A 23,628-nucleotide genomic window follows, 5' to 3' on the forward strand; every position below is an offset into this window, starting at 1 on the left:
TGTACATTTACTATATATATATATATCGCATAAAATTATCCAATCTTTCGAAATAGTCTCGAGTTGAAGAAAGTTCCCTGCATGTAACGAGAATTCATTAAATATATCATCGTATTGGTAAGAAGGATTTTTCGTGCTTTATTTCATCTCAATTTTGCTTTTATTGTGAGGAAAATTGGAAAATTTACATACCTGAATGAAGTAAAAATCTGAAAAAAAAATACTATAAAGTAGAGTGATGAAAAATTGCAACTAAAAAAAATCCCAACTGAAAAATTTGATCTTATTTTTATATTTCTTCATACATTTTTTCTATGTTATCTCTTTTAACGCACATTATTTTGTACATTTTAAAGCTTTTTGTGGGGAAAGTTTGCGTAAATTGGCTGCTGAATTTTTCCTCATTTATCAAATTATTGATATTAAAACATTTAAATGGAGGAAAAAAAGATTTTAAAAAACTTCTAAAACCTTTTTTTTAAATTTTCATTAGATTAAATCTGAAATTCACCAATATTATGAAGAAATTTTTGAATGTTTGAGATAAAATTTTTATATTAATATGGATAAACTATTCTGGGGGGAAAATGTCACCACAAATTATCTAATTTTTAAAAATATTCAAGAGTAAAATCAAGTTCACTGACTATAACGCCTACTTATTAAATAAATAAAAAAATAAAAAATAATAGTTTAATAATTCATCCGAAATTTAATGCCCTATGATACAATGACATATTCATTCTAACATACATAAATCTTATGAAATCACATTCTTTTATTTACAATTCAAATTAAGAAATTAAAAATGCTATATATTGTATCAACCCTTTATTTACAAATATCATAATAATTACAATAAGGATAAAGCAAATAATGTTACATATTAGAAATAATATTATTATATTATTTTTATGTATAGCCATAGATTTACAGTTGCACGAATATAAATAAACAAATGTTTAATTTATAACCGTAAATTAACAACCAATAAATGTTTTTGATGAAAAGAAAAAATAAACAATTAATTACAATGTTTGGAAATATTTAATTACAAGAATAACTATAATTTTTTATTTGTGAATAATTTGGCACATTTGCATTTTATTGTTTCTTAAAGAATAATCACATTAATTCTTAAAGAATAATCACATAACCAACATGCCAATAAGTACAATATTTTTTTACGAAGCTGAAATAGTAACTATACTTAAAGTTTTATTAAAAATTCTTAAATTTTTTATTTGAAACTCATAACACTGCAGACATGCACTGCACGTGTAATATTATAATTTATTTTAATTGCTACAAAATATGTAGCATATTGAATTCTTTTTTGTACTTTAACGAATTAATTCTAAAAATCTAATAAGCAACAAGTTGAATTATAACTCAAGACAAATATTTCATAAATTGATATCAAAGTTGCTTCTGAAGCTGTTAAACCATCGTGTTTTGATTTCAGCAAAAATATTTAAGTTCAAAATCATGATTTCGTAGATATGCATAAAATATTATTCTTCATACAAGCATGTGAGGGAGAAAAAGTGAGAAAAACAGAAATGTACTTTTAAACATTTTTATGACTCAAATTTCTCTTCAAAAATGTTTTTGTCGTGGATTTTCCAAGCAATATAATTTGCACCAATCAGAAATGTATATAAATACAACACGAAATACAATAATGTGTGGTTAAAAACAATAATAACTTCTATAAGTTCCATCTGTATTAAATAGATAAGAAACTAATAAATTACTCAATTTACGCCAGATTTATCATTTGCATGCAATCAAATAGTTATAGTTATTATAGTATAGTATTAATAAAAAAACATGCATATTAGAATTTCAAACATTTTGTGTATTTTTTATTTTCATGTATATGTGTATTTATATTTCGTTAAATAGATTGAAATTCTTAAAAATTGAGTTTCATTTTTCCTAGAACAAACAACATGCTTATGAAATCATTTAAATAATAAAGCAGCTTAAACATGTTACAAAAACCAAAATTTCGCCAAAATTTTTTTTTCTGAAATTTAAAACACAAATTAAAAAATGAGTATATCAATTTTTTATGAAATGACACGTAAGATAAAATAAAATTATAAGTACTTAAATATAACATATTTTAAAGTATTAATGCAATAATAGATTCAAATTACGTATTATATTTATCACTAACATTCAGTGGAAAAAAATAGTTATCTTCACAATCTGATTAAAAATTCATTTTTAAATTAAGGTATCAAATATTTTGTGATTTTTTTCTTTGAGAGATATCTATTTTACTAAGCATTTTTTGTAGATTAAAAGTTAATTGGTTTAAACTAATAGGCAGCATTAAAAAATAATCTTCACTTTTTTTTTAATAATAATAATAATAATATCTTTGTGGAAAGAACAAAAGTAAAAGTCATAATAATGCGATCTACTTAGCTTTATACGGATATTTTCATAATACATTTCTTTAAAAATTAATAGTAACTAGTGCAAAGAATTAAAACTATGTATTATGAGTTGAAATAAAAAGGATATAATTACAATTAATTAAACATTCCTCTTTTTTAAATACAATGATTATTATTATTTAAACCATAAATAACATATCATATCTAACATATGTACGTTAGATTTATTATTAGCATGTAGTCATGAAAGTAATAGTTATTATAATATAATTTTTTGAAACACTATCATAACAAATATCAAACAGTTAGTTTAGTTTATGTTCGCATGTCATGATTACTTATTGATTTTTTTTTATTATGATATGTCTTACAAGCTTAATGTCTAAAACCTAATTAAATATAGTAAATTAGAATTTAAATTTCTTCTGAAAAAATAAGATGCTAAAGCACATGTTTATAAAAATAGATCACCATACAAAACGTTAGTTACCTAATTTGAAAAATAAAATTTCATGATATTTTCTTTCAAACTAAGTAAATACTGCAAAGAATTTAAAGCAATTCGAAATTTTTTCAGTAGAAATTTAAATCGAATGAAATTAGAAATATTTGATAATAAAGTTAGTTTTTAATATTAATGAAAATAGAAATGGATAAATTCAATTCAAAACCAGATTTGTAATTTATATACAATCAAAATTCGGAAAATTATAACAAAATCGAAATTTACAATACCATATTTATTTAATATTAAAATTTTTAAATTATGAATGAAAATTTAACTTTTTAAAGTAACTAAGTGTATTTCAGCTGCTCTAATTAATTTAGATGTTTAATACGAAAATGAAATGCACTACTTTACTTTTCTTCAGAAAAGTATTCAGATATACTTTCAAACGTATAGAAAAATATATTAGACACATAAATATAAACAGAGAATTTCAAATTATGTTTCTTGAAATGTAAAAATAAATAACGTAAAGGAAAGCAAAAAAAAAAACGTGAAATATTTCATGGAGGGGAAGTTAAAAAGGAAATAAAATTATAATTATTTCCAAGCAACATTTTCCTTCATTATTCAAAACTTTCTATACGGCATATCAATACCTCACCTTCCAAAATATTGTTATTTAGGTATTGCTACTTACACGTCAATCGTAATTTACATAATTTTAAACATTGTTATATCTTACACGATTTTTACAACATTTTTAAAGCATAGATCAGCAGTAACTGTACATTTACATTTCCTGCAAGAGCAAGAAAAAACCATGCGTGGTTTTCTTCAATTAGACGATTTAGCAAACTGTAAAATTGCTATGCTAATAACTAGCAAAGTAGTAAGTGAAGAAGCTAGTGTTTGGCACGTATTACTTGTATCTGCAAATAAAAATAAATAAATATTAAAATGTATTTGTATAAAATAATATAATATATAACAAAACAGTATTTGGTGTTAGATTATATCTATCACTTATTCCTTCAAACACTCTTAATATATTGTTGATGTTAATGATATTGTCATTATATAATAGAGCAGTCAAAATATATCATATACACTGAGAAAAAGAATGGTTATAACTACCAGAATATTGCAAAAAACTTTGTGTTTCTGATTCTTTGGTAAAACCAAAACGCTCTGTAATTTTTAACGAAGGACTTTGGTAATGATTTTGGTAAAATTAACAATAAAATATAATTTTATAAAATGTGACAAAGTTTGGTATTTTTATCATGATACCTCAGAGTAACCCAATACATAATTCACTTTTCAGTTCTGAATTTTTTGCTAAAGTGGTAGATGGAATTATATTTTAGAAAAACTGAATTTCCGACAAACTGTTACTATATGAATGGATATATTATCAAATGAATGGTTTAATTATTGAATATTTTGGATCCATTAATCAGAATTCTAATGTTTTTTTAACCTCTGCAATGCGGAGTTGAAATTTTACCAGAATCGTTTCCTCCGTGTATATACTAGACTAGACAATCAACATTTATAATAGCAGATTGAAATTAAGACAAGCCATCGATATATTTAAAGCTTATTTTTAGAGATTTCTTTATCATATCTCAATTAGCTACTTAAGAATTTATCTTTCTAAACATAATTTTAAAACGTTTTTGCATTTAAAGGCAATAACATAAAGAATCTTTCTTATAAAATAATTATTATTCGCATAACTTAATGTATTATTGAATCATAGTATAAAAATCATAATCACAAATCATAATGTTTCAATTTTGTTATTACAAATAAAATAAATAAGTTAATACAAATAAATTAAATGAGTTTTTACAAATAAATTAATTAGTACATGCATATTTGCCAATTTATAAATTGAAATATTAGTATCAAAATATTTATTAGGATAAAATTTAAAATTTAGATCAAATTTATTTAATATCTCTAGAAATTAATTTTCGTTTCTTTTTTAAATATTTAGAATGCTAAGAACTATTTAATGACATATTAAAAAATACTTCATTTAATCATGAAGTAATATGACTTACTTAAATAGTTATGTGCGTTTGGCGTATATATACGTCTTATTATACATATTTTAGTTCATTTTGATGCGTGTTTCTTTAATCAAATGATAATGTGCTCAAATAAACTAAAGACTCAATGAATGAAAAAAGCTGCTCAAAATTTACTGTGATAATAAAGCAGGTAACTTAGAGCTATATTATTTTTAAAGGTATTTATTTAAAATAATAAGACTCAATTCATAATGTAACTATGTAACTAATGTGATTATTTAATGACTTAGTTTAAAAGTATTTTTGTTTAATATTATTATTTGTTTTATATTAATATGAAAAACAGACTTATATAGCTAGATTATTATATTAGCTTGTTTTGTTTTAATTTTTTTTCGCAATTGATAGTTGGAATATGTTTAGCTTTCTGTTTATAACTTGAATTTATTTGGTCTTAACGTTGATCAAATATTTAAGAATGATTATTCAAGATTGCATTAAGATGTTAAAATAAGTTCCATTCTGGTTTGGCATTCAGTTAATCAATTTATGTCTTGCTCAAGCAAACTCCTTTTTATAAAGCATGCGTCAATCATAAAAACTTCAAAAAATATTTTTAAAAAAGTATGCATCAAAACTAATTTATGTATCATTTAATATGGAGTATAATGCATGATTTTTGATAAAAAAAATATATAAACGTGATTCGTGATAAGGGTATTCTGAAATATTTATTAAAAATGCTCCCACAAGTCAATTGTCTATTTTTCTTTATCACTATTTTATTAATTAAAAATTTAAATTTTTAGAAGTAATTAAGAAATTTAGTGAAATTCCAGATAAGCATATATGAGGAAGAAAGCATACAGCCGAAATAACAAAAATTAAATATAACAATGGATAGGTTACACTTAATGCAATTTTCATCCACTTTAATAAATAAGAAAGATGGGTTTTAATTTCTTAAGCATTATATTTTGATAAGTTTTGCTCAAAATATTCACATTACTTCCATAAAATTTAATAAGCTAAACATGTCTTAGAAATGAGAAAATTTTTGTCTCAATACTTTTGTACCAATTAAGTTTCTGCCTTGTTTTTGATCCCGTGCTTTCCTGCCTAGCATTTTCTGATCATCGAAATTATGAAGTTTAAGAAAATAATTTAATATAGCACATTCAGTGTTGACAAGAAATTAATTTAGAAGTTAGTTGTAAAATATTGTTTGAAAGTGCATTAGTGGGATAAATATCTGTCATTTCAAGCAGTCAGGTCAATTTGCTTAGTTTTCCAGTTTAATAAATTCGATTTTGAACTCTAAGCAGTTGAAACAAATATAGAACAATATTTCATAATCTCGTAATGAAATATTCAAGAACTAACAAAGTTACGAAATTTAAATTCAATTTAATTAATTATTTGCCACTTTAATTATTGTGGGGTACTATCTCTTACTGTTTAAACTAAAAAACAATTTATTTAAATTAATTTTAAAATATATCATGTTGCTATTAATGAAACCATAATTTTTAAGAATGATTATTATAAAGTTTATAGATTTGTTGTACCTGTAGGGCTTCTTTGTGTTGGGTACATCTTACGGTGTGACTGATCATGATCTGATGTCCCTTCATCTTTACCTTGTCTCAATTGCTTATCTTTACATGACAATAAAATTAAAAAAGACATAATTATTACATTTTAAAAAAATCATTACATATTATTATCATTAAAACTGCAAAACTTTTAAATAAAAATGGATTTTCTTAAAATCCCTTGTTAAAAACTATGTAAAATAAGAATATATTACAGAGATTAAAATTAATATGAAAGCATGGTAAATCAAAATCACTGTATATATACATTGGTTCAGTTGATCAATCGAATTGATCAATTTGAAAGTGTTTCTATTAATCGTCTTATAGCATCTTCTCTTATCTACCTCTTGTTTTCTTGTTTACAGCATCAAACAGGATTTGATGTTTTAATCCCTAGCTTTTTCAAAAATTATACGTTAGATTGAAACTTGCATTTTTGATTTTGCTTCGCTTAAAAACTTGTTAATGCTTACTTTATTTATCATAAGACAAATATTAAAAAGAAAACTACAAAGAACTATACATGCACTGTAATTGTCAAGTCATGAAGAAAAGTTTAAACTAATCTTCCAATCAAAAACTATGAATGGTGCACCGAGAGAAAAAGTATGAACAAAACTGCCAGAATATAGTAAAATGTACCGTGTTTCTATCTTTATTGGAACACCAAAAATCTTGGTACATCTTAGGTTAAGTCCCCAATTAGTAGCATACTTGAAAAAAATGCACTCTTCTCTATGAAAAGCTAAATCTGCAGTCACTGATTTCAAACGTTCACCAAAATCCACAGATTATCTATATGCCCAATTACTCCTTAAAATATTAATAGCTAGCAGTGATATAGATTTGGAAGATTGCAGAAAACACATGGGTGATTCACCGATGTTGGTATTAAATTTATCAACTATTAAAAATAGATGTCCCAGAGATTCATTGCTGCATGTCTATAAAGATGGTTCCATGTTCAATGATAAAGAAAGAGTGGGTGAAAGAGTGGGTTGTGCTTATTTTTCATTTTATACTCCCACTGGTCTCATACCACATATTATGATGGAGAAATTTTTAGCTGACTATGGGGTCTTTGTTAATGAATTTGCTGACTTATTTTTGAAAAAGAAATTTAAAAATGTGTGATGGTTTTTCGGAGAATTTGTTTTCTATTCAACTAATCTCCTAATAAAAGAAAACATGTTTTTATATTCAGGAATAGTTCGCTGTCTGGCCCTTCTGGAAAGTCTTGGAATTCCCAGATAGAATGAAATCAGGATATTTTTGATTCCTCAAGAAGTGCTGATGTGACAATTTTTCGCCTTTTTCTTTGCCTGCTTATTTACATCTGATAAAAAAAAAATTAATTCCCCCTTTTTTACAGTGAGGACAAGGTCAAGTCTTTGATGTCTGACATCTTGAAGCGTTATCTGTACCTGTGTTTTTAAGCAGTGAATTCAGAGGTATTTGGACCAAAAGAAATAACGGTGTTATAGCCAATCATCTCAACATTTGTTATAAAATTTTTTTTTATCTGCTCAAATTCATAAAATTAAATTACCTATATTTTGAAATTCAGTTTGTTTGTAAATCTTTTCTTTAAAAAACAAACTTACTGAGTTTCCTTTAAAATTGGAAAATATTTGCTTTGTAACAGGGAAATATTTTTTTTTAATTTATATACTAATGCAATATTATAATAATGAGAAATATCTAAATGAACCATATGGCTCAATGGTTAAGGCATTGATCTCTCACTGGGAAAGATTGGGGCTTATTTCCCAGTTACTGTTTAGTATCCTCCCAGCTTCAGAATTTTGGGTACAAGGTTGTCTGGGAAACAGAGCAAACCATATAGCAATTACCCATGTCATTGGTCACGAAATTGTAGAGCCTTAACCTCAATGACCTCCTTAGCTTATGGTTGGTTAATGCAGAAATACTTTAATATCTAGTTTGCATTTAGAAAAAAAGTAAACTTTTATCCTTCATTACCTTTTCAATAACTTTTACTTTTCAATAATGCTGTTTTGCTCCCTTAAGAGTATACATAATGTACTATAATTACTCGGAGAAACAGAATGATAATAATTAATCATTAAATTAAAAAAAATAGTTTATACGGAAATCATTTTTTTTATCATCATTCAATGCATGAAGTGAGTCATAGTTATTTTTTAAAAGAAAGGAAATAAAAATTATTTAAACGTGTGCCATTATCAAATAGGAAAATATGTAATTAATGCTCTATATTGGTCTCTGAATTAAGAAAAAAAGTTTCTTCGGGCTTTAGTTTCAAAAATGAAGTTTGAATTTTAATTAGAAAATAGAAACAATACTAAACATAATAGTAGCAGCATAAAAATGGAAAATAATATCAGAGGTCTGATAAAATAAAAAAGAAAACTACATGGATTTCTGAATTATAAGTTATTTAATACATCAATAATAATTTAGGAATGTGTAACAAATAAGAATATGAATGTGCCACATAGAAGCTATTACATGTCCCACTCACTATATATTACATGCTTAATTAAAATCTTGTTCAAAATGGTGTTTGAAAATCATGTATTATTTGAACGAAGTCCTTTTTTCCCCTCATAAACTAGGAAAATATTATCACAAATAAATTTTAAAATAACTATAATAAAGCACTGCACGAAATCTAGAATGAGTGTACAGTGAAAATTTAAAGATTTTAATCTGTTTCCCTCAAATCTTCTATAATTTCTGAATAAAACTTTAATTTACCTCCCATGAATATTATTTTTCTTTCCATTTTAATCTTTAAACAATCATTAAAAAATCTTTAAAAAATGTGTCGGGAGTGTTTTTAATGAACCACAGACTTTGCTATTATACTAATAGTATGTCCAAACGATAGTGCAGAAAAATGTATTCTTGAAAAATAGGGTTTTATTGTAGATATGGTAGTATTTTAAGTACAAAACATTATATAAGCAAAAAATGACAAATAACTATTCTTTTCTATCATATATGTTTTGTTTATGTTAAAGACTACTTTAATTTTTACATGTGTTATTAAAAAATAAACTGTAAAAAAATACCGCAGTTATAATTCTGGGTAGTTTATTTTAGCTACATATTATAAACAAATATGTAAATTTTCCTACTAACCTGATGATAAACTCTGAGATTCATCTCTTAATGAGTTAGGAGCTGGTATCCCGTAAGCTTTCTTTAAATTTGACTCACTGGATGTAGCAGTGGAGCCTATATCAAAAACACATAAATTTATTGACTAAAAGAAAATAATAAAATAACGAACTACAATTAGCATTAAAGAGAAAGAAATATGTAATAAGACTGCAAACAATTTAATTCATTATTGGCTAATCACAAAATAATAGGTATTTATCAGAAGTTGCTTATTCAATTCAATGTGGGGAAAAAACTCTTTAAGCTCTCGCAAACTCTTAACATGTTTGTGGAAAAATAATAAAAAGGTATTAAAAAGGTATTTTGATCATAGGTTATCTTCGGCTAGATGTCGTTTTGAGATGTCGTCCTTTAATTTTTAAAATTTTTCCTAACATAACCACAAATTACGAGGATATTAAAAAGAGTTAAGAATGTTTATAGTTCAAATGGTCAAAAATACTTGTTATATGGACTAATTGAATGATAGAAAAATAATTTATTATTAAATATGTAAATTTTTAGACACACTTGTTAGATGCAAAAATATTTTTTTAAGTTAACATTTTTTTTATTTCCGTCCAAATTCTTGAATTAAAGCGTCAACACAAGAGTTTGTTTCACATAAATGATAAAGTTCATGAAATTTTAAGTATTATTTTGGGAACTTCAGCAAAACTATGGCGGTTTGGTATTAGTATCTAATTCATCCAATACAAATTTTTTCTCTCTTATAGTGAAACTATTGCAAATAGAGGTTGTTGAAACGAGAAAGTTATTTAAAAATGCTCCCTATAATACCCAGATCTTGACACCAGAGTATAAAACAATTAATGAACGTAATAAATTTTTTCCTTAAAAATCTGTTACATTCATCATCATAAAACCTATTCTAAATTAATTATAGTTAAAACTGTTAGTATTTAAGTTAAAAATTTACTAGATTAAACAAGGTCTAAGAAAAAGCTAAATTATTTGAGTTTAACTATGTTTCTTGACTTAGTTTCTTTGTCTTTAGGGTTGATTCACATTAGAAGAAATGCTTAGGGGTTGTTAAAAATATGCTGAGTTTAATAATAAATATTCTGCAAATCAACTATGTAAATCGCCCTCTTGAAACCTGAAAATTAGTCACGTTTTATTTGAACAACGCTTACATCAAGAGGATATAAAATATTTTAATGAATTTTGAGTGTTTTATTAAGATAATTAGCTAACTAAGTTCTTTTCAGTACATAAAATTTGTATCAAAATTCTAAACAGTCTTACCTCTTTGAATAGGGACGTAAAATTCATGGGATTGAGTTGAAAAGGGACTACTTGTTGGGGGACTTATTTCTGAAAAGAATAGTACAAACTAATTTAAACAAAACGAATTTCTCTAACAATTACTACAACTAAATTATAATGTGGTTTAGACCAAAACCATTTCAAGTAACTTATTAGATGTAAGCAAAATATATTATTAAAAATAAATAAAATCATATTTTAAAAAAAAGAAGAAAACTTTTCAAATAATATTGAAGGGAAAGCAAAGTGAACAAAAACAACCTACAAATCAGGTAAAACTACCTACTAAAACAAATAATAGCAATCAATTAATCAATACTGATCTTCAACAAAAATATTCAAAATATGTTCTGTGTCTAAATGTGTCACAATTTTCGTTTTGTTTCTTAAATAATAGTGTTTTTGAATTGTTTGGGATAATTTATAAACAATTAAAATGTTTTAAAAATGAGTTTTCTTATTTAAGTACTTGTCAAGTTTAATTTAAAACATATATATTTTACTTTTAAAGAAATATTTTTGCAACTGAAAATTCTGAAACTTTGTTTGAGTCTATTTATGGTGTATTGCGAATTGAATAAAAAAATATTCTGCGACATTAATTCATTTTTAAAATAATTTTTGTTGCATTCCATATAGTTAAAATTTTCTGAGATTTCAAAATCTATATTTTATTATTATTTCAGCATAAAATTAGTATTTAATTGCATATCCTTTGTTTATTTTTGGGGAGAATAATGACGTATGACGTAACGACTCATGTCACTAACTTACTACGAGCAATCCTGTATTAAAAATAATAAGGGAACACAATAAAAAGGGACATATTTCCAACAGACAGTACCTCAATATTGTTTTCTGATACATCGCTTACAATTTAAAATAATTCCATTTATACAACAGCAAAAGACGTAAGCTCATTTTATAATATGTACATAAAAGTACATGGAAATACATAAAAAATAGCTTAAAATATATCATTAATGGGTTTTATGCCTATTACATTTTCATAATCTATAATTTTTTAAGAGAGTTTGGGTTATTGATACTTTAGGCTTCTCTACGTGAAATGATAATATTTTTTTAAAATTTGTTTTAGAATTATAATATTTAATAAAGTACATGCAACTCAGAATTAAAGACTTGGTGCAGAAAATTATTCATTCTTATTTTTATAGCTTGTGTCCGAAACGAGAGCTTCGGCAGCGAATTGTTAATAATTTTACTGTCACTTTTTCTCCCAAGTCCTAAACGGTGGATTGAAGAATCCCCTACAGTTTCGTAACAATTGAAAAGTAAACATTTTCTCCTCATTTATAATAAACAAAATATGAAATTTTAAAAAAAATAGTGAATAAGAAAAAAAAATAGCAACTTACAATTTTCCTGCGATATGCTTGTTTATGTTTTTCTAGATTTATATTTTGTATGGTAGCAATACGATCACACTTTATATAATTGACTTTGCATACAATTCACCATAACGTTTATTTCTGCATTCATATTGTCGGTATGCATTTTCAGTAAAATTGCTCATTTCATAGAATCTCAAATTATTATTTGGTTTAAGATGATTGTAGGTTTTGCTCTTTTTCTGTTTGATGGTTGCTTTCGCCAAGAAAACAAATAGTTAAATATTCATCTGCAAGTTCATTATCATCAAAAAAATCTTTATATTCTACAGTTGTTGTTGTTTGTTTTTTTTTTTTACGTGTAAGGCCTTTTTGCTGCGTAGTACACTTTCCAGATCTTACAACCTTCAGTACTAAGAGAAAATATTTCATGGTAGGTCATATTTTGCAAACATAGAAAAGGGTCAATAATTAGATTTCTAAGAGCACCACCTTCTATTATGGACCACACAAGACGAGTACCTACTTCGCAATCCCGAACTAACAGGCAGATAAAGAATACGAAATCATTAAAGTTATACTAAATGCAAACGTGTTGAAAGGTTGAGTAAGAGGAAAGAGAAATGTAGAGTAAGTGATAAAAGAGTTTCATTATACGTCCCACTAAAGCTCCCATACAGATGCCAATGAATGGTGGTTATTAACTATTTGTAATAAATGGTTTGCATCAGCTTTCGACAGATATCGAAGATGAAGTACTCCTTAAGATTATCCACAGTTATAGCAATTTTTTTTTTAAGAAATGCGCTAAAAAATGATAATAGAAAAAAGTTTTAAATTTTTCTCATTTAAGCTATTTTGTATTGTATAATTTGAATTTTTAACAAATATTTTTATTTCCTATAAAAATGAATAAACAATAATCATAATTTACTTCTACATATAAAATAAAAATTAATTGAGGTGGAAAAAATAAAGGGTAGTTGTTTTCATAGAGGAAGGAGCTCAGACGCCTTATGCGTTAAATATGGAAATGTTGCAAAATATAACTTCAATTGCAATCCAAAATGTTCTTACAATTGGAAGCTTTCAGAGTTGTTCCCAAACACGCTGTAAAAACAGGGGGAGCAATTAGCTTATAATTTAAAAGTCTTAATAGATATTGCATTACAGATTAATTTCATCTCCTTAGTTGATTTCGATTAGTTATAGTTAAGTCAATTCATATTTGGACAAAGTATGAAGAAGAGTATTGAAACTTATTTTAAAAAGAAATAGAAAGAGTTTTAATTTTTTTTAAATATTTTTAAAATTACATTTGTTATAAAGATAACCTGCAGTAAAGTGATTCAAAGTGAGATATATTTTACAAAAAAAATCATTAAAAATAACAAACACATTTTCCAGTGTACATGTGCAAACTACACATCTTACACATTTTCCATTGAAGATTACCTGCAGTAAAATGATTCAATATAAATTATATTTTACAAAAAAATTGCCTTAAAAAGTACAAACACTTTTTCATTAAAATTGATTGAATTGCTGTAGAAATTACCTATTAATCTGACGAATCCTTCTTTATCGCCTAAGGTATTCTTGGCAACACACTTGTAGTGACCATAATCTTTCTCATCCAAATTTTTAATCTTTAACTGCATGTGGATCCTGTAAGATTCAGCAACTTCTGAGATTTCATATTTTTTGTTATTTAGAAGTATGATTCCATCATTTCTTATCCATGACGTCAGTGGACGAGGGGATGCTTCCAAACGACATCCAAGTAAAACGTCACTGCCTAGTGCTGCTCCTACCATTTGGTTACTAACTCGAATTTTTGGTTGAACTATCAAACAACAATTTAAATGTCATAATCATTGAAAAAAGTTTATATATATATATATATATATATATATATATATATATATANATATAAATTTTTCTGAAAAAATTTTATAAAAATAACTAAAATTAGAAAACAATTGCACTGAAAAAATATAATCTTGTCATCAGCCCATACGATTATATCTACAAAAGTAGTGCATTCTATTATTACATTAAAGAAAATTTTGTCATGTAAATTTCACAAAAATTCAAGAATCATATAAAATGATACACAAATAGAAACATATAAGGTGACAAGGGAAAACAAAGGCCAATTACTTATGAACTAACTGCAAAAACTATTTCCAACTAGTTTGCCAGATCCATATTACAAAATATGAAATAAGAGCATAAATAAAGATTTGTGGGATTGTAAGGAGCGTTCATTACTTCAGTTAAGAACAGCATTTTATTTGTTTGTTACCTTGAATTGGCTCAAACGCGGAATTTGCGCAAAGTATTATTATATTTATAATTAATAAAGTGTCGACATTTAAATAAAAATTTTAATTCGATATTTTTATAGCAATTATTTATTATTGTATCATTTTTAAAACTATAAAAATCATGAAAATCATAAGAAACTATAAAAATCAAAGAATGAAAATTTATACTTAAATTTCGACATATGTAGTATTTCGACATGTGTAGAAGTGTGAGAAGAAACGAAGCAGAGAAGCTGTAATATAGCAGCATTATGAAAAGTTTGCCCCGACGTTTACATAAATCATGTGACAATTATTACGTATCATCCAGCTTCCATTGCATCTAGTATTACTGATCACTTGACAAATGAAAAATCAGCCTGAAGGATTCAATAGCAGTTGGCTGCGATGAAACTGTAGCTAATATGGGATCCCACAAATAGGTGAGTAGAATTCGTGTGAGAAGCTTCAATAAGATATCGCATTGTTTCACATGCCAACCACAGGAAAAAGAACTAGCATTTAGGCATTATTTTTGCCACCTGGATGGCACTTTAATAGATCATAAAGTTTATTTAGGACCTAAGTACTTCCCTGACTATCTTTTTATCGCTTGATCAGATCTCCTCGCTCTAGGACTACATCTTAATTGTTTGAGGGGTGACCTCAAATATTCTAATTAATTAGTGGAGACGATATTTTAAGATACGAAATTAGAAGTAAAACCGTATTTTCTCCTAATAAACATACCTTTTTTTCAAAGAATTTGGATTTATGACCCCCAAATTATTGGGCGCAGACGCAATCGGGGAAATATGGTCCCAATAGTTTGGTCACGACAGCGATCCAAAGTTTGAACCCCCTGAAGTTAATTATTAAAAAAATTTTATAAGGTTTTTTAATAATCGCTTAAAAAATTCTCGAGATTGGCAAAATACGCAAAAAGTACAATTAACGTTAATTGGTCCAAACTATCGACAGCTCTTCTGACCAAACTATTAAAAATATATTTCCCAGATTGCTGCTGCCCTCTATACATATTTTAGTGGTCAGAAATCCTTATCCGCTCACAAAAAGGTATGTTTAATCAGAGAGAGTAGGTTTTTATGTTTGATTTCGTAACTTAAAATATCGTCTGCACTTATTAATTAGCATAATTAAAGTAACCCCCTCGGACCATTAAAATTGAGTCCTAGAACATGAAGATCCAGTCACAAGTTATTCAGCGTGGTCCTTTTTTTTTTCTTGCGCACTGAATATAAGAGTCACTGAAGTTACGTTCCCGATGCAATGTAAAATAAAAATCCTACAATGTAAAATAAAAATCATATATTTAGGATGCACATATACAATATTTTTTTTAAGAAATTAGTTTTTTCTCACGAAGCATACACAAAGCTCCTTTTTCTCTATTAATAAAGGGATAAAAAATAACTGATAGTACGCTTCACCAGTACACTTCATGAAAACAAGCCACCATATTTGGCAGCCATGTCGTCAATACATTAAATTTGCTCAATTATTCACCTTTAAACTTCTAATTATGGTTAACTTTTTGTTTGTTTCGTATTTAAAAACCTAAAAGGGCGCTTTTGAGAATGAAGCAGTTTTGAAAAAGGAACATTTTTCATAAATGTCAAAATCGAGACCAGATATGTAATACATACTACAATACATAAAATACATACCGAATAACCGAAATAAATTGTTTTGAAATATGTCATATATAAATTTATAATTGCAATCATATATTATTAATTTTTGAAGGTAGTGACATATACTGAAACAGAAAGAAAAATCTATTATCTTAAAGTTAAGCAATAAATGAAGTTTGAATAAACAGCGCTAAAATTATCTTAACTCAATGTATGTAAACATTCCAGCTTTAAAAGCTGTTTTCAAATACACAAATATATTTTGGACAAGTTTTACCTATTTTTGACAATCATAAATTATTTAATTAAAGACTTACCAGTCATAAATTTCAACTACTTAGTTAAAACTAAAAGTAACAAAACTAAACACTATTTTATTTCACTGTAACGGAAGACTTTTACATTAATCAAATATATCTGCATTTCACAACACTAAGTTAAGAAGAATTCTTCTACCAGATTTTTACTTAATGACAGCTTCACAACACATTTCAAAGTTAATTGCAGCATTGTAATTATTCTGAGCAGAAAAGAAATAAATCTTTTAAAGGAAAATTGTTTTAATCTGAAAATGCCATCTTATCTCAGGTAATTAACAGATTGAAGTGATAATTTTGAACCGATAAGACAAATTGGAGATTGTTTCCTTGTAATTTACAGTTTTAACCTGATATGTTTGGAAAGATTGCTTTAATTGTTGCAGAATTGTTTGCCTTTGTAGTTAATGTTTGTGATAGCTTCTGGATTATTTTTTTAATCTTGTATTTTATACCAGCTTAAATTTTTAAGTGATGCAAAAATATCTCTTTTGCAGAAATATTTATCACAAATCATACAAGATGTAAAAGTTTCATTTTATTGTGATAGGACATTATGCTGATTCCTAAGCAATCGCTGTAAAATACAATAACTGATAGTTAATAACATAATAGTTGATTGCTGTAAAGTATAATATTTAAATTGTTAAGAGATATTTTTAAAGTATGGAATTGGACGAATGTCTGATCAGATTTTTCTTGTGCATTAAATGCTATAAAATAAATTCAGTTGGTAATGATTAGCAGCGCTTATGATACAATGGTTATTATTTTAAATATAAATAGAGAATATTTGTTTTTGTTTTTATTTTAATTAAATATATTGGTATATATCGGGTTTCTTATATTTTAAAATAAAATACGCTGATAGTCTAGAAATCAATGTTTCCACTTCTAACATTACTGGAACACAAATTTTGTGTTAATATGTATTTGAATTGAATGTGTTTTTTGTTAATATGCATGAATTGATTTCTTACAGAACAATATAATCGCAAATGTGGTAGACTAGGAAAATCATTTTCAGGTAATTCAAATGTATTATTTATGACGGGTGTAGGTCATTAGAATGTTAAGCCGCATTTACCAATTATTTAGCAGAACATTTTTGATGATAAACATTACGGTTTTGTCCAAGAATTTTTTTTTCCTGTATAAAGCTGTTGTCAATATTTTTAACATGCACATCCGAGCTTTAATGGACATATTATCAATGTTTCAAATTCTATCATTATGGGCAAATTAAATCTGTGTTAATATGCTTTAAGCCCCCATATCATTAACATATAACACATTAACGTGAAGAAAAGCTTGAGAACGACTTAATATCACTAATTGGAATGGTATTATTCAAATCCCTTACCTCAAACAACATTAAAAACCTTTTAGTTACGCAATTGATTTCCAACACACTGACTCATTGTTCTAGTATACTTCATAGGTAGAGTTTTCAAATTGCTACTTGACAAAAATTAAGTCATGGTTTCCTTCATAAAATTATATATATAAAGTTATTTGGCCGAATGGTTAGCGTGTCTGACAGTGGAGCAATTGGTCGCGGGTTCGAATCCTGCTCAGGACATGGATGTTTCTTTCTCTCTCTGTGTTCTATGTCCTTTCTCCTTTGTGTGTGATTGTGACCCGCCCTATAAACGAGTTTGTGGTTGTGTGACGTGGGCGCCGCTGCTCCACCGCCGTGGCTTCGCTACAGGTGCCCATTGCGTAACGAGAAGAGAGTAGCAGTTCTGGCATTTCTGTGGCCAATGGGAAAAACCCCCAAGTATCCGTCATTAAATAAAAAATTTTAAAAAAATATTCGTTACCGTTTCGTTATTTGTTAACTTAATCTTCGTTAACTTAAGTACCCCGTTAAAGGGGAAGAATTTAATACTTATGCATTTGAGATAAAAAAAAAAATTTTTACATTTTTTCCCTCCATGCTTTAGTCATTTATTTATTGTTGCAGATGCAGACATGTGTGCTTAATGCACAAAATGGCTTAAAATCCCTTAAGTTGAGGGCAGATACCACAATTTATTGAAATTCAGCACAAAGATATATCTAGTGTCACGGCGGGATTCGTGATGATTAAACTGGCAATTCAATACGGAATAAAGTAATTGCCGGCTTTGTATTTCAAAGTTTGATCATAAAATGTTTTCACATTGAAAAGTAGCGCACGTTGTTGTACAAGCACATAAATACTGTTGTGCTACATTCTTGTATTTGAAATTTATTGCGGGGTTTTTATTCATTAGATAAATTAAGATCAAGATCAATGCGCTTAAAAAAAATTAAAGTTATTAGTCTCTGACAAACAGAAAAAACATATAATCCAATCTTTAGAGACAAATCAGAAACAGAAAAATGAAAGGTACATCCAGGGATACAACGAGAATCAAAATATTCTTTTCCAGTGCTCAGTTCTGTGTTGGAGCCACATCGAATGTGTAAAATTAAAAGTTAAGTTCATTCTAATTAAATTGACGGCTTACTGTTCGCTTGCACTTCAGTGAGCTGCAGAGCCAGTTGTTTTTCTCTTTTTTTTTAAAAGAAAACGTTTAGTTTTCACAAACATGAAGACTTTACATTAATCCTAATTCATTTCATCCATCAGATGTTATTTTGTACAAATCATTCCATACTAAGACAACAAAAAATACTAGAAACTCTTTGGCAGATAATGTTCAATAATTTCTAACTTTTTTTCTACCGCAACAGATAACCGGCTATTTTACTAACAGAGCAATAATTTTCCCGTAAACGAGCTTACTAAAACTTATTCACTCTTAGAAAAGCCGCCTGAAAACAAACCAATTCAAAGAAATTCCAAAGTAATCATCTGCGCTGTCTGTCCTACCGTCTGCTTCCGCTTTGCTGCATTTCATGTATGTTTATACCATCTGAAGTTTTCCTTACAACTCTTAAAAAGGCATTACATATTTTTCCCCTTTTTTCTAAATTATGCATAAAACAAAAAGAAAAATATAAGTAGATTATGAAAAAATGTTTAAGGTAAAGTGCCTAATACACTACAGTACGCAATTTTTTTAAAACATGGTTTATTTAAAAAAGAGGACACTGTTAGCGTTGTAGAGTCTACCATGAGCAAAATATTCGTTTATTACAACATTGTCATTATAGTATTGATTAAAATTGGGTGGTAAAAAAATATGAAATATGCATAGAATATACATAGTTCATACTAAAATTTTATATTTTTATAACCATTTTAAAATGCCAATTCCAAATTATATAAAATTTTATATGACATACAAGAGACTGAAACAAGTAACAAAAAATACTTACAATTCACTTGTAATAGAATTCTTTTACTGACTGATGGTGGAATACCATTTGATGCAATACATAAATAAGCTCCCATATCTTCTCTTGTAACTTGAGTTAAATTTAAAAATTCCCCTTCCATTCGAAGCACTTCAAAGAAAAGATAATCAAATTTTATGTTTTTTTGTTGTTGTTTATTTTAAGAAACACGACATAAACATAATAAGAAATTTATGTCATTATTTGTAACGAAAATAAACAATGAATTCTCTTTGATAATAGAAAAAAGTTCAAAAGTAATTTAATAATTGATATTCACTAATTATCAGAGATACAGAATCTCGTAGAGTCTTCAAATTTATTCAGTTGATGTACACTTTCGAAAATATTGGGAATTAGTAGGTATTTATTTTTTCTAATTCAAACTGTAAGAATGATTATTTATCATTGGATTTTTCTTTGTTTTAAAATAAAGTTAAATACACTGGGTTTAAAAAGCGTTTCACTCATTAGTATTATTTCACTATAGCTTTATTCATATGCAGACGTATTTCGTACCTAAGTCAACTTTGTATTAGATACATATCATTTCAAAAATTGCATTACTGTAAAAAAAAAGTTTAATCCATAAGTTGATGCTCTATTTCCTTTCTGTCATCATTTGTTTCATTCTAAGCTAATTTATCAATTCATAATGATAGATACAATGTAAAATTTAAATCTGAATAAAAAGAAATAATGTAATTATATAATAAAATGAAATGATGTATTCATATTTTACTAAATTATCAACTAAATATAAATTTAACTTATATTAATTTATAAGAAATACAAAAAAAAATACTTGAGTCAAGCAACATCCATTAAATTTATTGTGTAAAAAAAGGAGGGGAATAATTCGAAGCAATATATTTTATGGATCTAAAAACCAGAATGGAACGAAAAAAATTTTTTTTGCATTTATTTGCTAATAAATAATGGTAGTACTTGCAAAATACAATCAATATTAATTGAAACGAAAAATCTTGCTATGCTCAAACATGCATTTCTATGGGTAACAGATAATGGCCAAAATCAGGAATACTAGTGATTAAAATTCTATAGTCATTATCTGAGTTGAAAACTAATAAATAGATTATAATAAAAAATAATAAAATATAAGTAAATTTTAAAAAGAAAAAAATTACTTATTAGATTTTTTTTTAAATGGATGAATTCTGATAGTCATTCTTCTAAAAAAGTCATTGCGTATGGGTTATTTAAATAGACAGTTGACTTCAATGGAATGTTTATGGTAGTTTGTTGATTTCTATAATTAATACTAATAAAAGACCAAAATAAACAATTTCTTTTTATACGAATGTTAATAATTCACACCATTTAATTATGAAATAGTTATATTTGCATTTTGACGAATATTGCCATCTCTTTTGAATAAGACGCAGAATTACATTACTAGTGCACGTCTACATTTTATTGCCATCTATCATTTTCTGCCATCATGATAACAGTTAAATAATTCCCTAATGCAATATTATTTTAATTTTTATCATTTACTTTTACTGAAGGATAAAAATAGCAATAACGTTTACCTGAGCTACTCTTCTGGGCACCCATTGGTCCGAGATTAATTTCTTTACCATCTTCTCTTCTCCATACAACTCTTGGCGTTGGATATCCTGATGCCTTGCACCTTAAGCTGACTCTGGACCTTTCATCAACTGTTAAATCTGTACTTGTCTCATCTTCAACAATGGACGGCGGAACTAAAGCAGAAATAACTTCAATGTTTGTACAAACCAATAACAACAAATAAAATGTTACTTTTTGAAAAGGAATTAATAAAACGACGACGTTTTTATTTTATCAAGTATGTCTTTACACTTAATTCTTACATCTTGATATTTTTTCATTTCAATCATGTTCAAATTGCCTTAAAAATATAATATTTTTGATCTTGAAATATACTGCACTAATTTTTATAGTTAGTTAGAAAGTGTCTGTAACATTGTCAAACAGCAAAGACCAACTCTAAGAAAAAAGCATTCAATCAAAACGTTTTACAAAGACGCAGAAGTGTTTCATAGCATATTATGCAATAAGCTAAGGAAATGGTTGCATAAGACTATAATTTTTTTTCCAAGAAAAATAATTTTATAAAACTCCTTGGCGAAATATTTTTAGTTATACTTAATATCTCTGGGTATTTTTTGTAAGTTTTCGGCAACAAATTATCATAAACTTATAATGCTAGATATTGTTTCTAAGAAATTAAAAAAAATGAATCGGGAGGAAAAAAATTTCTTTGATTTTAAAGTTAAACTAATATAGTAAAAGAAAAGTTTGTTTGAGGTGGCTAATTACTCTATGTACCTTGTATTATTAAGCCCCATATTTAGTTTAGTATTTAAATAATTTTGCTTTATAATCTCCGGTCTTAATACTTAGCGATATGAGGCGATAATATATGTCCAATATGTAAAATATGTGTTTGAAACCAAATATTTTAGGGAGATAATTTAGATAGTTAATCATACATGAACTTAACATTAAAAAATTTAAAATAAATATTCTATGTTGACTCACGTATGTTTGCATTTATCAATGCTATTTATTTTTTAAACTATATAGACGAGAAATTCCTTATACTTTCAGTCCCGAATCATTGTGGAAATCATCACGTGAGTGACCATCAGAAATTGTAGTTTTATATATGCATGCTGTTTATTAGTATCCATAAATGTAGTGTATTCCTATTTAATGCTAAGATATTTTTGTATAGAAATATTTTTGACTGAAGCGTTTGTTATTTGCATACAGCATAAGCAAAACTAAAATAATTTCATTGATCTTATATGATGAAAATTCAAATACTTAAAATATCTATGACCGAACCAAGTATTAAAATACCTTAGATGGATTTTTTTTAAGAGAAATAAATTAGATGTTAAATATATGGAAGGTGTAGAAGTTTTTTTTGTTGTTCTCAATGAAATTTATAGATATACATATTATATATGAAACACATAAACATTTATAAATGCTTTCACATAAATTTGTGTTATTTGCATAAAATATGTACGAAACGCAAACAACTTCATTTATATTATATAATAAACCATCAAATACTTAAGATACTAAAGGTGGATCCAAGTATTTCAAAAATAAACTCTCTAAACAGAAACAGATATTCAAATATTTAAAAGTACTATTAGTGGAATTATTTATTAAAAACTTAAAATAATAAGTACGATCAGATTATCCAAAAACTAAGTTTCTTGCACGAAAAAAATGCAAAATCAACACTCTATAAAGATGTATCTAAACTATAATACTGATACGTTTACCAACATCAATTCACAAAGCGATTTATTGAGATCCCTACAAACCATTTACACTGTTACTTTTACCCACACAGATACTTTTACCAACATCAATTCACAAAGTGATATAAAGAGAACCTTACAAACCATTTACACTGTTACTTTTACCAACACAGATGCTTTTACCAACATCAATTCACAAAGTGATATATAGAGAACCTTACAAACCATTCACACTGTTACACATCTTTTATTCAAAAGCGGTTTGATGACGCATCTTAGAAGCATATTGAGACAAATGTCTTCATTAATAGTTTACATGGCAGAGAAAAAAGCTTAATTTGCGTCACTATCGTATATCCATTAATTATTTTCTGCGTCAACTGATAAATAGGAAAGAAAGTTATAAAGCAAAATATCAATGTAGCTTGAGGCTGAAGAGTTG

General features: G+C 26.6%; 1 protein-coding gene across 1 annotated transcript in view; it reads right to left on the minus strand.

The window, feature by feature from the left end:
- Positions 1–816: 816 nt before the first annotated feature.
- LOC107452585 (lachesin) overlaps positions 817–23,628 on the minus strand; it is a 197,676-nt gene continuing 174,864 nt past the window's right edge. The window contains exons 4-10 of the mRNA XM_071178483.1: positions 21,453–21,626; positions 19,882–20,010; positions 13,850–14,137; positions 10,919–10,987; positions 9,629–9,724; positions 6,470–6,559; positions 817–3,791 (exon numbers count right to left, since the gene is read on the minus strand). Coding sequence (XP_071034584.1) covers positions 3,697–3,791; positions 6,470–6,559; positions 9,629–9,724; positions 10,919–10,987; positions 13,850–14,137; positions 19,882–20,010; positions 21,453–21,626 — 941 coding nt within the window. The 3' untranslated portion in view covers positions 817–3,696. The remainder of the gene's footprint in view (positions 3,792–6,469; positions 6,560–9,628; positions 9,725–10,918; positions 10,988–13,849; positions 14,138–19,881; positions 20,011–21,452; positions 21,627–23,628) is intronic.

This window comes from Parasteatoda tepidariorum, chromosome 3, assembly GCF_043381705.1.
Source record: "Parasteatoda tepidariorum isolate YZ-2023 chromosome 3, CAS_Ptep_4.0, whole genome shotgun sequence".
In the NCBI taxonomy this organism is placed as follows: domain Eukaryota; kingdom Metazoa; phylum Arthropoda; class Arachnida; order Araneae; family Theridiidae; genus Parasteatoda; species Parasteatoda tepidariorum.